This window comes from Phodopus roborovskii, unplaced genomic scaffold, assembly GCF_943737965.1.
Source record: "Phodopus roborovskii unplaced genomic scaffold, PHOROB, whole genome shotgun sequence".
Classification (NCBI taxonomy): Eukaryota; Metazoa; Chordata; class Mammalia; order Rodentia; family Cricetidae; genus Phodopus; species Phodopus roborovskii.
The window spans coordinates 71,013,560-71,030,804 of record NW_026126418.1 but is presented as its reverse complement, the minus strand read 5'-3'; the positions used below and the strand labels follow the sequence as shown (position 1 = coordinate 71,030,804).

General features: G+C 44.3%; 1 protein-coding gene across 6 annotated transcripts in view; it reads right to left on the bottom strand.

Moving 5' to 3' along the window:
* The window catches only part of Sptan1 (spectrin alpha, non-erythrocytic 1), a 66,510-nt gene that overhangs the window by 8,032 nt on the left and 41,233 nt on the right, over positions 1-17,245 (bottom strand). For 4 of the 6 annotated variants that reach the window (XM_051185052.1, XM_051185054.1, XM_051185053.1 and 1 more), the window contains 17 exons: positions 16,347-16,438; positions 15,950-16,094; positions 15,683-15,864; positions 13,036-13,135; positions 12,724-12,921; positions 12,498-12,644; positions 10,430-10,533; positions 10,169-10,331; positions 9,813-9,827; positions 8,286-8,417; positions 7,929-8,066; positions 6,791-6,895; positions 3,944-4,152; positions 3,019-3,139; positions 2,531-2,652; positions 2,039-2,171; positions 835-933 (listed from right to left, as the gene is read on the bottom strand). In XM_051185052.1, the coding sequence (XP_051041009.1) occupies positions 835-933; positions 2,039-2,171; positions 2,531-2,652; positions 3,019-3,139; positions 3,944-4,152; positions 6,791-6,895; positions 7,929-8,066; positions 8,286-8,417; positions 9,813-9,827; positions 10,169-10,331; positions 10,430-10,533; positions 12,498-12,644; positions 12,724-12,921; positions 13,036-13,135; positions 15,683-15,864; positions 15,950-16,094; positions 16,347-16,438 (2,205 nt within the window). The remainder of the gene's footprint in view (positions 1-834; positions 934-2,038; positions 2,172-2,530; positions 2,653-3,018; positions 3,140-3,943; positions 4,153-6,790; positions 6,896-7,928; positions 8,067-8,285; positions 8,418-9,812; positions 9,828-10,168; positions 10,332-10,429; positions 10,534-12,497; positions 12,645-12,723; positions 12,922-13,035; positions 13,136-15,682; positions 15,865-15,949; positions 16,095-16,346; positions 16,439-17,245) is intronic. The other 2 variants (XM_051185055.1, XM_051185057.1) reach the window with 1 other exon arrangement.

Here is a 17,245-nt window from a genome sequence, read left to right as displayed (position 1 = left end):
CAAACATTAAAATCTCAATGAGCCAGGCTTGGTGATACAGAGCTGCAATCCTATCACCTGTGCAGTAGAGGTAAGAGGTCCAGGAGTTCAAGGTCATCCTTGGCTACAGAGTAAGTTGGAGGCTAGCCTAGACTACAAGAAACCATATCTCAAGATAAAATCTAGACTACAGCCAGGAGGTTGTGGCGCACATCTTTAAACCCAGCACTTAAGAGGCAGGGGCAGGCAGATCTCTGTGAGTTTGAGGCCAGCGTAGTCTACAAATCTACACAGAAATCCTGTCTCAAAAAATCAAAAATCTAGAATAGCCACTTCTGAGTAGTGGCTTTCTGGGTGAATCCTAGTGATGTTTTTGAGACAGGGCTACTACACAGCCCCGGTCAGTCTCAGACTCACTAGGGATAAACACACCACGGTGTCATGTGGTTGCTAGGAATTAAACAAGACCTCTGGAAGAGCAGTCAGTGCTCTTAACCTTTGAGCCATCTCTCCAGACCCCTATTTCCAGCTCTTACATGGGGCTCACAACATCAGCAACTCCAGTGGTAAAGGATCCAACAAACTCTTCTGATATCCTTGGGCAATGCATAAATGTGGTGCACAGATATACACAGGAAGGAAAAACCATGGAAGTCTTACTGTCAGGAAACAACCAACAAGATAGCCCTCCTCACTTAAGGCCAAAAGCTGGTTGCTCAAGGAGGAGTACACCTATTCAAAAGCAACTCCTGCTATTCGAGAGACATGGCACAGGCCTGTTGACAGTCTTTACTAACAACTCAGCTTGGTGTATTCTGGGCTGAGAACAAGAGTCTTCCTGGGATCCAGGCTCACCTTCTTAATGAGGTCTTGTCCATTAGTACAGACATCATTCACCCGATCCTTGTGGACAGTGAAGTCTGTCTCAAAAGCTTCGTGTTTCTTCAGCAAGCCCTAGAGACAAAGTAGTGAGGTCAGTCACTGAGCCAGGATGTAAATATGCTAGGTTTTGGGACAGAGAGTGCCACAAGTTATCAGCCCTGTCCTTCTACTCTGTACTCTAGGAGGAGTACCATTAGCATGGTACATGGGTACCAGGGAGTCAGGAGTGAGAACAGGCTGCAGGGGAATCAGTGTCACATGGCACAGGGAAACTGCAGTCCAGGAAGGTTGAAGTTCTGTACAACCACCTAGTTTAGGTTGTAAGAATGGACAGAAAGCTAGAGGTAAGCGCCCAACAAAACAACACTTCTAAGCATATCCCAGGAGGAACCCAGTCTTATGTCTAGCTCTCTAATGAATGGGGAATAATACAGCCCCCTTCCTGTCTCTAGGGACCTCAACCATACCCTGAGGGAGGCCACTGAATTTATCCTACGACATGGATTGCCCACTGTGAGGAGAGTGGCTCAAGGCAATGCAAACTGCTTCCATATTGGCTGGCTGGAACTCAAGAAGGCGTGACCATGATGATTGTGATTTCTCCTATTCCATGACTGGGCTGGCTGCCTTGGGGCTAGCTGAGAACTGTGCAATGCCTTTAATAGTCTTGTTTCTGCCTTTGTGTCACTGAACAAACTGGAGGAAGCTAATCCAGCCTATATAGAAAGAGGGGCTGTATAGAGCTGAACAAGATAGTCTGTGACTACAGCCATCTGAGATCTTCCAGCTCAGCACGTTTTACTGTTATCAGTTATACAGCTGTTAACCAACTGAAAGTGGCTACAGGGTTGGCTTAATTTCTGGGGCCATGAACATTGGGGGGAGGGAGATACTAAGGGATATTTTCAGTCTCTCTTACCAGTAAGATTGTATTTTTACAAAAATAAGTCAATTTGGACAGACAGGGAATGCCAGAGAAAAGAGTAGACACAGAGCTAGATGCTATGTGAAAAAAGCTTGGAGTGAGTGTGGTCCTGGAAGCAGCAAGGACTTTCCTCTATGAGATGTGATGGGAATATGGCTGGTCTGTACTACATTTCAGGCTCCTCCTAGCCTAGCCTTTAGACTGTTAACTAGTATACCTTTACTGTTCATGCATTTGCTTAGCTTTCCTGACCTGGATGGCAGCAAGAGTGTCTCCGTAATCTTCACTAGCCACCAGAGTCATTTTCTCATTGATCCAAGCCTCTTCCTCTTCCACATTGGCTACGAACTGCTGATACTCCAAGGATTCCTCTAGCCGCTGGCCCCTTATCAAAAAAAGGGGGAGGGGAAACCATTACTATGTATTTAAAATATCCACGAAGGAGGGTTAGAGTTATAGATTAGTGTGCCTAAGATTTCAGGTTCAGTCTTCAGCAGCATAAATAAACAAACAGACAGACAGCTCTTTCCTTTGGATAAAACATTCTAAAATATCCATGAAGGGGTATGGTTTAGTCTTCTAAGGGACACAAGGCAGACAGGCTCTTCAGATAGGAAGCTCTGGAGTTAACTGCTGGGTTCAGACTCAGGACAAGGACAGCTCAGAATGGGTCTGGAGCAAGCTAATACTGGCAGGAAGGGCCAGGCCTCCCATCTGTCTAAGAGCACCTGTCTGCATGCTTACCGTGCAGCTGCCAGCTGCTTCAGCTCCTTCCAGTGCTCCACAAACTGTGCAAGACGCTGCTGTATCTCCTCTTGCCCGATGGTGTTGTCATCAGATAGCTTCTTCCCAGTGTCCAGGACACCCTGACAAGTGAGAACAGAAGTCAACACCAGCAGTGCGGCCAAGTGCCTAGTTCCAGGTGCCTGTGGCTCAAGCTGCCAGGAAGTCTCAACATCACATTCACAATTATCTCTTCAGGCTACATGTGCTGGGCACAACTTTAATCTCAGCCCTTGGGAGGCAGAAGCAGGTGATCTGAGTCTGAGGTCAGTCAGGTCTACATAAAGGCGTTCCAACACCAGCCAAGCCTGACAAACAAGAGGGCTGCTTCTTTATGGCTGGGGCTGAGGCATCACGATCACAGACCACAGCATTAAGATCAGAGGATTCTGTCTATACCTGGCTCCTTCCTCATGGCCATCTTCTCTTAGTAGAAGACAACCCCTCACCTGAATGGCCGGTTCGTGGGCAGCCAGCTCGGCTTCTAGCCGCTTGTGTTTCTTCCTCAGGTTCTGAACCCCTGTTAGGTCTCGGCCATAGTCCTCAGAGCTCACTAGCAGCTTCTTCTCCCTAAGAGCAGAGGATGTATGGTCAGCCTAAACCTGCTCATGTCCATGGGCTCTGTCAGGTGGGCCACTAACTCTGGCATCCTCCAACCTCTACCATTTTCTTCATAAAAATCCCTTTCTGTTTCCAGGGGATAGAAGCTGCTTTTTTCCAAAACCATGGATCTAGAACTGCCTCTGACCATGCACATATGTCAACAAACATGGCTCATCTGAATGTCATGAAGAGGATTGGCCCTGCCTGTGGTGTACTATTAACTCCATTTACTTATGTGTCACATATAGGGAGACATAGTAAAGTGTTTTCTTAGTCCAGGCAGTGGACATGCACACCTTTAATCTTAGTACCTGGGAGGCAGAGGCAGGTGAATTTCTGTGAGTTCAAGTCTTCAAGTCTAGCCTGATCTACACAGTGAGTTCTAGGATAGCCAGGGCTACACAGAGAGACCCTTTCTCCAAAAGAAAAAAAAAAAACAACCAAAACAAAACAAGGGACCAAACAACAAATAAAAACAACCAAACAAAAAAGGAACAAAAAACAAACCAAAAAAACAACAAAAACAAACCAGAAACAAACCAAGTTCCTTGGGACCCACAAGGCAGGGTCTACTGTGACATCATGGTTACCATCACTATAGGATAACTGCTGCTTACTACTGTGCAGTAGAAATGGGGAGTTTGGCAAGATCCTTAACCTGTGCCCTTACATCACACTTCCCTGCCACCCCAACAGACCAAGAAAGCTAGAAACTCTCGTTTTTCTAGACAGCCTCTGAAACACTGAACACAAAACTGTAAGGGCACACACTTGATCCAAGACTCCTCATCATCCATGTCTCGGAAGAACTGGTGCAGGCGGTGGGACTCGCTCAGCTTTGCTCTTCGGGAGGCTGCCATGCTCTTTATCTTTTGGAAGCGTCCATTGATGGTGTCCCGCTTCTCTTTCACTTGGGAAGTGTCGAAGGCACTGCTGGTCATCAGACTGTCAGCCTGGCTGTTCAGGTCCTTCAGACGATCCTAGGGTAGGGACACAAGAGAGGGCTGAGAAATCTGGTCCCCAAAGCCAGCTCCCTGAAAATAACACACATTAATTCTCTACTGGGCTGTGCAGCCTCACAAATAAGGTGTGCTGTGGGGACCCTTGCAGCTCTGTAAGATCAAACTATTTTGATAATGATACTAAGACATGTCCTGTCACCATGGACATGTGTGAGGATGGTGGGAAGGTAGTTGGATACATACTGCAGTGCCATGGCTGCAGTAGAAACCCACTTTTTAACCGCAACCTATTTTGCTTAGCAGTGGCCTTCATTTCTTTATCCTTTCATATTTTGATGTTGGAGATTGAACTAAGTCTTGGGTTGGATAAGCACACTTCACCACTACATTGTGTCAACAGTCTCACTGTATACTTTGGAAAGCAGCAAAAGTCAATTTTTTGCCTGGTGTTGGTGGCACACGCCTTTAATCCCAGCACTCGGGAGTAAGAGGCAGGTGGATCTCTGTAAGTTCAAGTCTAGCCTGGTCTACAGAGCTAATTCCAGGACAGGCTCCAAAGCAATACAGAGAAACCCTGTCTTGAAAAACCCCAAAAACAAAGTTAATTTTTGTTTTGTTTGAAACAAAGTCATATCATGTAGGCCTGGCTAGCCTGGTACTCAGAGATCCACTTGCCTGTTTTCTGAATGCTAGCATTAAAAGGTGTGGGCCATAGTAAATTTGGTTTAATTAAACATCTCTGGCCTAACACAAGCTCAGAGGGTGACTTAGGTTCGTTTATGGTAGAAGGGAACTAAATCTTTCAAATTATCCTCTGACTGTACATACCTCCCCTATACTCTTCACAACAAATAACAAACATAATTTTAAAGAGAACACACATTTTACATTAAAGAAGAACTCAAAGGGAAACTATGATTATTCAGCCTTGAGTCTTCAATAGACTCTATCAAAAATGGTAAAGTAAGCTAGATGTGGAGGTCAGCTTGTAATCCCAGCACCTGGGAAGCCAAGACAGGAAAATCACAATAGCAGAGCCAGCCTGTGCTGTATGGTAAGTTCCAGGCCAGGGTATGCTGCAAGTGTGAGATCCAGTTTCAACTGTGCATACCTGGCCCCTCAAAAAGATGAAGAGAGTTTGTCACTTGATAGGATCTGAATTCAATGGTAAAATCCAAATTTTTGAAGAAAATTAGAATTTTGGAAAATTCTTATCTGGTATCCCAAGGTTTTTTTCTAACAAGATGTGAGTGTTTTTTTTTTTTTTTTTTTTTTTTGGTATCAAATATGAAATGTCAAAGTATTTAGAACTAAAATGTTTAAGTCATCAGAGGACCAACATTTCCTAACTGAGCCAGACACGTGACAGGATCATAAGTAGATATAACCCATTCCAAGCCCAGGATGGACCAAGGAAACAAGGACAATTTTTTACACAGTTCACCGTGAGAACCTAATTCAACTTCATAACAATACAAAACTGTTACTAATTAGTTGCTAGTGTAGGAAAACTATTCTCCATAATGAAATATCTCTTCCCCTTCCTTCAGCCTCCCTCTATGCTGTATACCCATCATACAAACCACACACAATTAACTCAGAAGCTTAAACCCCAGTTGTCCTCTATGAAACGGACTAATAGAAATCTGCAAAAATGTAACTAAAGCTGTCCTCATTCATCCCCTTTAATAAAAACTGTCACCATTCACAGAAATGCTATTCATATTATGGAACTATTACTTGAATTATTTAAGCCAAAGGTGTGATGTAAATGTTGTAACCTCAACATCTGAGAGGCAGAGGCAGAAAAATTACTGCAAGTCTGAGGCCAGATAGGGCTACTTACTGAGAATCTGGTTCAAAAATAAAGAAAGAACTGGGTGGGTGGGTGTGGATGTGCACACCTTTAATCCCAGCACTCCAAAGCAGGGGGATCTTGTTTGAGACCAGCCAAGGCTACACCAACAAGACCTCATCTCAAAAATAAAAACAAAAACCAACCAACTGCTGAGCAGCAGTAGCACATGCCTTAAGAGTCAGGGTGGGGTAGGGTGTGTGGAGAGATGGTTCTGTGGTTAAAAGCATTGACTGCTCTTCCAAAGGACTCTGGTTCAATTCCCAGAACCCACATGGCAGCTCACAACTGTCTGTAATTCCAGTTCCAGGGAACCTGACACTCATGGCAAAATACTTATGCACATAAAATAAAAATGAAAAAAAAAAAATAAAAAAATAAAGAGGCAGGTGGATCTTTGTGAGTTGAAGGCCAGCCTGGCCTACAGATTGAATTCCAGAACAGCCAGGCCTACACAGAGAAACCCTGTCTTGGAAAAATTAACAGAACAAAACAAAATACCCCCCCCCCCAAATTTTGCAGTAGCATGGATGGAATCCAGACCCTTGGTTGTAATAGGCTGCTGGACAACAAAACTCTGTATCTCCAGCTAAAAATGCACCTGCTTTTTCACCATGATTAGTACTAATCGATAAGATCTGCATAAACCTAGGCTGAGAAAAAAACAGTCCATATACAAACTGCTGCCTTGGGTGCCAGATATCACTTGTGTTCTTTGAACAATTCTAGCTTTCTTCAACACCTGGGTACTCTTGAGGTTTGTTCTAATCATCCCACTCTCCTATCTGTTAGCCTGCTGACCTCGTGGGCTGATATGTCTGCCTCCAGCAGCTGATGCTTTTTCAGCAAGTTGTTCACAGAGGCGAGGTCTTTGCCATAATCCTCAGATGCCAGGAGAGCTTCCACCTGCAGTTAGCAACACAAAAAGGGAATGGTTATTATTAGGATACATGCATAGTGTTCTGGAAAATCCGGAGTGGCAGGGAGCCGCTCTAGGTCCTTTTCAATCATGAGTTACTGTTTGTTCTTACATTTTGGAAGGGGGGGGGTGGAGGGGGAGGGACAAGACATCTCCATGTATCCCTGGCTTACCCTGAACTTACATATATCCTTCTACCTCCGCCTCCTGACTGGTACAATTAAAGGTGTGCACCAAGGAGTCACTATTTTGCCTACTAAGCTAGGTCCAATATGACTAAGGAGCCTGCTCAGAGTAGAGATAGGCACAGCCAAGTCTTCTCTGGGATGCAAAGGCAAAGAGCACAGCAACCAACAGCAATGAAGTTTCCCTACTATGAGGACCTCAGGGTTAACAGTGTGCTCGGATGTCCAACTGCAGTTTGCACTCTAGGGACCCTTGAATGGCAGCCAGATGGGAATTCTCAAATCACAGTAAGATTCTTTGGACTCTCCCATACATAAACATTTAGGGAGAATTTAGTGACATGGGATAAAACTACACCATAAATACTAATGAAATGACACTGTGAACTCCGCCATACAGTATACCTCTACAATGATTCATGCAAATACAACATACTGGAAAGGGACTCTGAAATATTCACAGTGGTGTTATCTAAAATCACCCTTAGAGCCTCTGCTGTTTCAATTTCTTACATGTTCCTAGACTATGACTCCCTTTCTCTCTGGACTTTTAGTTCTATTTTGGTGCAGACTTGTGGGAACTGCCAGTCAGCCCCTCATCTCCTTCTCTATACACTCTCTTGGGGAGAGGTCTGTTAATTATCCAAGATCTTTTGAAATCAGTTTTCTGTTCTAAGCTTCAAGTCACTCTGTAACAGCAATCTGAACCTATCTCAAAATGAGGACTTCTGTTCAAGGTACTCTGAAGAGGTTCCCCTGGGGTTGGCTGATGGACCCATTCATTACCCAAATGCTGATGGTAGGGAACAAGAACCATCTCATATTATCATATTACCTCAGAGAGCCAGAAGTCAAAGTCTTTGATTCCAGTGTTGAAGTTCTGCTGCTTATTGGCCTCCTTTAGCTTCTGGCTCTTCTCAGCTGATTTCTGCACCAGGAACTGCCACTGGTCTGCAAGGGCAGCCAGGCGGGCCTTTGGAAGAAATGGGGGTCACTGGGATGGGGAAATCTCTGAAGGATCCATACCCAAGACCCAAATCAGAGACCATCAAAGAGGAAATAGAAACAATCACAGGAACCGTGTTCTCAAATTCCGCACACTATAGGTCATAAGCTGTATTACAGGTGTAGTGCAGTGAACAGTAGCATGCTATCATTCTTTCTAGAGATAGTATGAGCCCTTGGACCTTACCTTAACAGCATCTTCACTGCCAGCACAGGCCCCACGCTCAATGAGTGAGTTGCCCATGTCGATGACGCCACGGATTCGGTCAGCATTGGCGTGCAGTTCTGCCTCAAAGGCTTGGTGCTTCTGGTGCTTGCTCTGAAAATACCAAATGACCATTCAGAGGCAGTTCTTGATAGGCTTGTCATTAAGGCAAAAGAGATGCTCAGGAGGGAATGAGTGCTGGGAAGGTAAGGAACAAGGCAAGCACTGGTGTGGACAAGAAAGCCACCACAGGTGGTGTGGTGCTACGGTTTGGGGTCTATGAGAACCCAGTAGAGGTAGGTTTAGGCCAGAAAAGGAGATACACTAGTTCAGGGGCAGTGAAGTAAAAGCCAGTTCTAAACAGCTCACTGGCAGGCTGGGGGCAAAGCCTCAAATTCAGTACTTTTTAACATTTTGAAGGGGACTGGGGTCAATTTTAGTTCTGAATCTAACTATGTACCCTTGTCAACTCCTGACTCATGGGGTATCCCACCACCTGCAGCACGGGCATATCTGGTGGCTGCAGTGGTTCCTGTTGATGAAGATCTGGCTTTACAGCAGGCGAAACCTTACTTTTGCCCAGAAGAGAGAGCTGGGGGCCTGTTACTGTTTCTAAGAATTTGTTAGAAACAAAAGATGCGGAAACACTTAAGAGATATGATTGGGAAGATACAATAGCTGTAACACAATTCTGGGAAAAACACAGAGCAGAATGTTAAATTGGGAAAGAAACTAAGAGAGAAAAAAAAAAAATAAAATAAAAACCCCAAAACCCAACAAAACAGTTTAGTTGACCAAGAATTCTGCATCCAATGTTTCATTTCAGGGCAGTAACTGCTGCAGGGAGGGACCGTGCAGCACCAGGGCCAACAGGTCTCATCCACAGATCCTGACAATGCAGTCACCCTATATTTTGCTCTCATCATTGTTGATCCAAACTCATTTATTCTCTTCTACAGCTGTATTTCTTATTCCCAGTTCTGGGACTTTGGAGCCACATGATGACAGCTATTTCTTTTTGTGACCTCCTGAGAAATGTCTGCTCAGATTTGGAAGCACACTTTGCTATTCCAATTCTCTAGGCCAGCAGCTCTCGACACCAGCATGGATGTGTATTGGATTCACCCCAAGCTAGTCTGCCCTGCCCAGGCCACCTGACCCCTTGAGACCAGGAAAACAAAGTCAGAGTCTACACATAGAAGCTTATAATCCATTTTCAAATCAAATTGAAAAGAAGTGGTCAACTACTGCCCCCAAACCAAACACTGTACAGAACTTGCCTGGATGATGAAATGGGGAAGAAGAAGAGATAGGGATTGCCAGCTAATTACAACAGAGAAAGCCATATCTCACAGGGACACTTGGATGGAGGGTGACTGGGGATTAGAATGATGATGGATGAATAGATACCACTGAACCATATGTGATCACAGTAACAGTTCTCTACAGAGTATAACACAAATCCCACAGTTTACAAATCTACAACTCTTAAAAGCATAAAAAACTTACCAGCAGCTTGGAAAGCTACAAAAACAGATTGAAAGAAGAGTTCAGTATACTTATTTGAACATGTCTCAGCCATTAAACACTTATTCTGCCATTATACTTGCCCAGGAAATTTACCACTTGGGGCAGCACAGGAGCAGGACCCTTAGACACATTATAGCAGACAAGCTTCTAAAGAGACTAGCAAGGGAACAGCTTTCAAATGGCTCTACCAGCTCAGCAATGTTTGCCCACAGGCCCAGGAACTCTTTCTAAGCTTTAGCATGGTGCGGATGGTTTTGCAGGCATATTACTCATTTAACAGCTCGACTCAACAGCACAGGGCATATCAGAACAAGCCCCCAATGAGTCCCACTCACCTGGATGTTGGTGGGGTCCTTATATGACTCATCACTTGCTGTCTGTAACTTCTCACTGATCCAGGCCTCAATTTCATCTACATCCCGGCTGAATTGCTGAAGTGTTTGAGATTCTCCAAGTTTTGATCTTTTCTCAATCATCTGGGCTTTTAGGCGGCGCCACCTATGAGAATGGAACAGAAGCTGGAGTAGGTGTGGCTTCTCACATGTGTACATTCATCTTGTCAGAGCTGATGAAGGTCACCAGCAGAGGACACCCACCTGTCAAGGACTTCATTGCGTCGGTTTGCAATGTCTCCCTTGGCATAGTGGTCAACAGCAATGAGCTGGTCAGCAAAGGCCTGCAGAGCAGCTATCTTTTCCTCCTGAGGACAAACAGGCAAAGAGGTCAGGGTGGGCTGGACAAGGCCTGCCAGGCTAGCTTTCAGAGGAGATGGTTACGCTTCGGAACTAACTGGTGGCAAGATCGGAACACACCGACACTTTAGAAGCCAGCTTGATTATCATCATTACTAGAGTGGGGTTTAGTTCAAGAGGACTTCAGGTCATACTGAGCTGTGCAGTTGCTGGAACACCAGCAGACGCCACAACAGCAAATTAGGCTCATAAAATGACCACTGTTGTCCTTTCTGGCTCCTCTCTTTCCAGCTCTTTTTCTGCTCTCTCTTTCCTGCTGTTCTCTGGGGCAGACAGGACTTTTCCTCTCCCTCTTCTGTCTTCTCTCTGTCTGTCTCTGTGCCTCTTTATTTCTTTCCTTCTCCCCCCACCCCTTTCTAGTAAAAGGTCTCACTAAGCTGTTTGCCTGGCATGTTTGTCCCTCTGCCTAGGTCATCCTCACCTGCCATGGAATCTGCCAAGGTCCCCCTCAAGCTTTATCATAACCTGATGTGGCAGGTTTTCCTGGCATTTCCTCCTGCCCTTGGCAGTCGGAGACATGCTGGGACCCCGTAACCTTCAACTCAGGTCACTTTTCCAATTAAGGATCTGGATTCTTCCATCTATCATTGCCATGTCCGGTCTAAGAGGTGCCAGAGAGTTCCATGCTGCCTGGACTGGGATGAAACAAACAACCAGCCCCCCCCCCCAGCTTTCTCAGGTTCCCCCCCCTCAGGCCAGAAGGAAGTGGTCTTGAGAACTAGGACACAGTTAATTCCTGAGCTGCCATGCCTAACTCCTCACCTTTTTAATAATAAATAAAGGTAGGGATGTAAGGGGGGGAAAATGACCATTGTTCTGTTTACAACAAAATGGTTTTCAAGTCACAGTTGTTTATCTATTTTTTTTTTTTTTTTTTTTAATGTATTACCTCAATAAAACAAATTTTCATCCTTAAAAAATAAATTTTGGGGGGGCTGGGCATGGTGACACACACCTTTAATCTTAGTAGCGGCAGGCTGATCTCTGTGGGTTCAAGGCCTGCACCACCCCTAGCCATTTCCAGGGTAGCCAGGACTAAACAGAAAGATCCTATCTTAAAATACAAACCAGAACAAATGTGGGGCTGGAGAGATGGCTTAGTCATTAAGAGCACTTCCTGCTCTCACAGAGGACTTGTGTACCGTGTGGCTCTCACAGCTGTTTTGTTACTCTACTCCAGAGGATCTGACACTCTCTTCTAGCTTCTAAGAGCACTGTATACATGTGCTACATGTACACACTCATAAATTTAGACAGCTATATTTTTTTTTATATCATCATTATATTTGGCAGTGCTGTGGTCTGAACCCAAATGTCATATATGTTAGGAAGCATTCTTCTAGGGAGTTACAGCTATGTCATCATACAATAATACAGAACTTGTTTTTCTCTGTATATACACGCACATGGAGTAAGTGTATGTGTGCATGCATGCTCATAGACATCAGGCTTGGGTGCCACTTCTCAGGGGCCTCCACTTTGTCTCCTGTCTCTCACTGAGTAGGCTGGTGGCCACTTGGTCAGAGAGCCCTGGAGCTATGATCTTAAGCACATACACCACACATAGCTTTTGGGTTCCAGGACCCTATAACATACTAGGCAGTATTGGAACACATAGCCATACCTGCCACCTGAATTGTATTTTGTTTTGGAGACAAGGTCTCACTAAGTAGCTCTGGCTAACCTGGAATGTTCTATGTAATCCAGGCTAGCCTTAAACTTTAGAGGTCCACCTGCTTCAGACTCCTGAATAACTAGAATATTAAAAAGGCTACTAATAGCCTCTGACTAATACAACAAAGCCAGTAACTTTTTTTTTTTTTTTTTTTTTTTTTTTAAAGATAGAACTGACACCAAATTATGATGCAACTCAGGACAAATCCAGACTAGGACCTCATGGTTCAGAGCCCACCTGGACATTGATAGCTTTGTCAAAGTCTTCATGTTTTTTGATCAGAGCCTCCACACTGTCCAGCGAGTCTCCTTTGTCTTCTGTGTTTAGGAAGGCCTCCCGGGCAGCCATCCAGTTCTCTGCTTGCTCACAGTCCCGATGGAACAGCTAGAGAGTGGATAGGTAGGTGTGAAGAAAGATATGACCACTAGCAAGAAATACCTGATGAGAACTCAAATGTACACACCTGCAACTCCAAGCAGTGGTCCAGCATCATTCTGCGCTGAACCCAGGCCTTCTCCAAGTCTGTGCGCTCCTGCTCAAGGACATCAAGTTTCTCCTTGATCTCTGGGCTGGCATAGTGCCCATGAGCCAATAGCTGCTGTCCAAACTGCTCGAATGCCTGGAAAGTGCCAGCCCTGGCATCAATTTCTGTCCTGTGTTCCTGCCAAGAGAAGAGACATGATTAGGTAACTTGCAGAAGGTGCCCACACTAGTATCAACCACTGGATCCCAAGAAAGGGAAGGGTAAGGCCACTAAGAAGCAGGTAGGACCTACCTGGTGTCGTTCCAGCAAAGCCTCAGCTCCAGTGACATCCTTGGCTAGCTCATCTGAAGATACTAACCCCCGAATTCCATTGATCCAAGACATGAGGTCCCTAGAAACCAGATTCACAAGGAACACCCATTACACTATCTGGCATTGAGCAAGACTCTAGCACAGGAAATACTGCATCATTCCTAGCTCAGAAGATTATTATTATTATTTTTTAAACTGTCAGAGCTACTTTAATTAACTTGTATTTTATGTGCATTGGTGCCATACTGGTGCTGAGAATTGAACCTGGGTCCTCTGGAAGAACAGTTAGTGCTCTTAACCACTGAGCCATCTTCCAGCCTTCGGAAGGTTATTTTAGGTTAACAGAGTCATATATTGAACAGGGTTGGGTCTTATAGCCTCTTGTTTATGTTACCAAGAAAGGAAGGGGATCTAACTGGCCATATGTAGTTCTCACCCATCATCAAGCAAACTTCTCTTTGCAGCAGATGGAGATTATTACAGAAAACCACAACCAGTCAAAATGCAGTCCTGGAGCCCAGTCCCAACTGTCATACATATCTATAACACAAGTCTTTCACCTAAGGCTCAGGAATCACTGGAGAAGAGGGAGCAGAAGGATTGTAAGAGCCAGAGGAACAGGGAGTCTGCTGTGAGATTGTGTTTCCTAGAAACGTCACAAGTTATACCAATAAATTCTCAGCAAAGTGGCTGCATAAACATCCCAAAGAAAGACAATGCCAATAGACACGTTAATGTGGAAAGGGAACACTTTCAAGGATTCAACACTAAATATAAAACCACAGGCTACACAGTGGTGGTACACACCTTTAGCACTCAGAGGGCAGAGGCAGGTGGATCTCTGAGTCTGAGGTCAGCCTGGTCTACAAAATGAGTTCTAGGACAGCCAGGGCTGTTATACAGAGAAACCCTATTTGTTTTTTTGTTTGTTTGTTTGTTTTTTGAACAACAGGAAACTATGGAATGCTGAGATGGGGAAAAATAGTCTCCCCAGGGAAGAATATACAACTCAATACCAAATGGTCAGCCCTGAAAACATGTACCAAAAAAAAAGCAACATTGTACAGACTGAGCAGGTTGTATTTAGGAAAAATTATGTGTACACACACACACACACACACACACTCTCTCTCTCTCTCTCTCTCTCTCTCTCTCTCTCTCTCTCTCACACACACACACAATAAAAGAAACAGGCCATGAATTCAAAAGAGAGTAAAATGGAGTCTATAGGAGGACTTGAAGATAAGGTGAAAATGATATATTTGTAATATAATGTAAAAAAGTAGAAAAAAATTATTTTTCTTTTATGAAAGGAGGAGAGCTGGATATGGTGGTGCACATTTTTTATCCAGCACTGAGAGGCAAAGGCAGGTGGTCTCTGAGCTCCAGGCTTACCTAGTACACAAAGCAAGTTCTAATACCAGAACTTTTCCAGGGGACTCTAGTCTGGAAAGTGAAGTGGTACCATCTGCTGGCTCCCATCCAAGCAGAGGGAATGTCTGAACCCACATAAATGCTCGGCATGCCGTCCATCACTCACTCAATGAAATATCACAGACACTAAAAGACAGAGGCACTACATCATGGGAAATTTGCTAAGACACCTAGCTCATACTTCTAAATAACGATACTGGCATGAAACAGTCTAGAGATACTGCTCCAACTTGAGGGACCCTGAATCAAACAGAATATGAAAATTTTATTGGAGAAAACCAAGAAAATGTGAATATGAGTTTAGATTTTTTTTTTTTTTTTTTTTTTTTTTAAAAGACAGGGTTTCATTGTCAAACAGCCTTGGCTGTCTTGGAACTTGATCTGTACACCAGGCTGGCGTCAAACTCAGATCCACCTGCCTGTCTCCCTGGGATTAAAGGTATGCACCACCATCACCCAGTGGGCTTAGACACTACTAATGAATTCATGATTTGCCTGCCTGTTTACCAAGTGCTGAGATTAAAGGCTTGCACCATGGCCACCACCACCCTGCTTCTACATATGACTCCTTCAATTTCTCTATGACACTATTTTAAATCAAAAAAAGGTGATAGAAAAGTGTATCTATATTAAGTGAAATATAAAGAAGAAAACACATTTGGCATGGTGATATGGACCTGAGTGTACATGCATATACCTACGTATAGAGATGAAAGATTTTTGGTACTTGGTAATTTGAATATTTTATATTAAGTAGCTATTTTTATAGTAAAATTGACTATTACAAAGAATGTACTATGCAGCAAAAATCTCGAGTGACACTTGGTATGCTATTTGAATGAGAATGGCTCATATATCAGAATACTTGTTTGCTGTTTGGTGAACTGTTTGGGAAGGATTAAGCAGGCAGGCTTGCTAGAGATGTACCACTGGGGCTGGCTCCATAAGCCCCCTCCATTCTCAGTTCTCTCAACCTTGTAGCTGTGTGTCAAGATGTGAGCTCTTAAATACTGCTTCAATGCCATGCCTGCTGGCATGCTCCCCCCACCATGACGACCATGGACACTTAATTCTCTGAAACTGTGGGCCCTAAATAAACAGTTTTTTTTTTTTTTTTTTTTTTTAATATAAGCTGACTTGACCATGGTGTTCAATCACAGGAACATAACTAAGATACTAGGTAGGTTTTTACCGGAAATCGCTAAGGAAACGCTGCAGGTCATGGGAGTCACCCAATTTAGCCTTGCGCTGGTCTGCACGCTTCCCTAGGCTGGTCCAGGCCTGATTTAACTCTGTGCACTTTTCCTTTAAGTCCTCAGCAGATTCAGGATGGGACTGGATCAGGCGCTGGGCTGTCTCTCCAAGGGAATTCACCTACAGAAAAAGAGTGGTAAGAGCGCCCAAAGAACATCTGTGCTCAGCTGAGTTAAGGCCTCGGCTTTCCCCAAGCATCTCTCACCTTGTCGCCCAAAGCTGCAAGGTCCCTCTCGAAGCCTTCATGCTTGCGCTGCAGGGCCTGGACACTGGCTAGATCATGGCCATAATTGTCTGTGTTCAGGGCCTGGTTCTTCTCTTCAATCCATTCTTTGGTTTCATCAGCATCTCTAAAGATAAGACACACATTGAGTGCCAAGCACCACTGCCTTTGTTCCAGGGCAATCAGAGAAAACCTCTTAGGCTGGCATTGTGTGTCTGTTCTAGTTACACACATTCGCTCTGAGTAGCATTAACTGAGCATTCACTGTGCCTTACATGGCTTTGGTGATAAGACATAGCTACTTATGCAGATTCCACTTAGAAAGCTCCATCTTTGAGGGGCAAAGTCTTCACTGCTTCCTGCCCCAGCCAACTCTCACCTGTGGAACCTCTGCACTTCATGTGCACTGCCCAAAAGCTGACTACGTTCCTCAGCCAGCTGTTGCAAGGACCGCCAACGCTCATTCAGTTCCTGCAAGAGAATGGCAACATCAGCCCTCTTCTAACCTGTTCTGACACAGCCACAACCAGGCCTTAGGAAAATGATTCAAATTGGAGGAAGTAACAGGATACTTGTAATTTTCCATTTCCAACCATTCTTACAAATAAACCAGCAGTGCACAACAACAGTAATCAAAACTAGTGATATCCTGAAAATCCCTCAAATGCCTCATATAGGAACCCTCTGTGCATCACCAGGAGAAACTAACTTTATGTTTCTCTCCATTGCATTGGTGCCTGGTATGTGACTCCTAAGTTACAAGTAAGAGATCTAGGATTCTTCATTCAGTACTACGACCAAAGAAGTCTTAGGCCAGAGCAGACCTGCCTGGGAAAGGTGAGTGAGGTAGCAGGAAAAGTGAGTCCTTAAGGTTCCTGCTTCACGGGAAATCCCCGTGAAGATTTTCAGTACTGCTCTGTGCTGGTCTGGACAAGAATGCTACTCATGGGCTAATGTTTGAATACTTGGTCCCCACTGTTTGGACTGTTTGCTTTGTTGGGGAGGTATGTCACTGGGATTTGGGGGCAGGTTTTGAGGTTTCAAAAGATTAGCCATCCCAAGTATATTATCTCTGCCTCCTGTATGTAGAATGAGATGAGAGTCTCAGCTGTTCCTGCTGCCATTCCATCATGGACTATAACCTGAAATCATAAGTCTAATTAAAGACTTTCTTTTATAATTTGCCTTGCTCATAGTGTTTTGTCACAGCAACAGGAAAGTAACTAAGATATACTCATATTAAAGTCTGGATCAAGAAACCTGATCAAGCATTCAGTA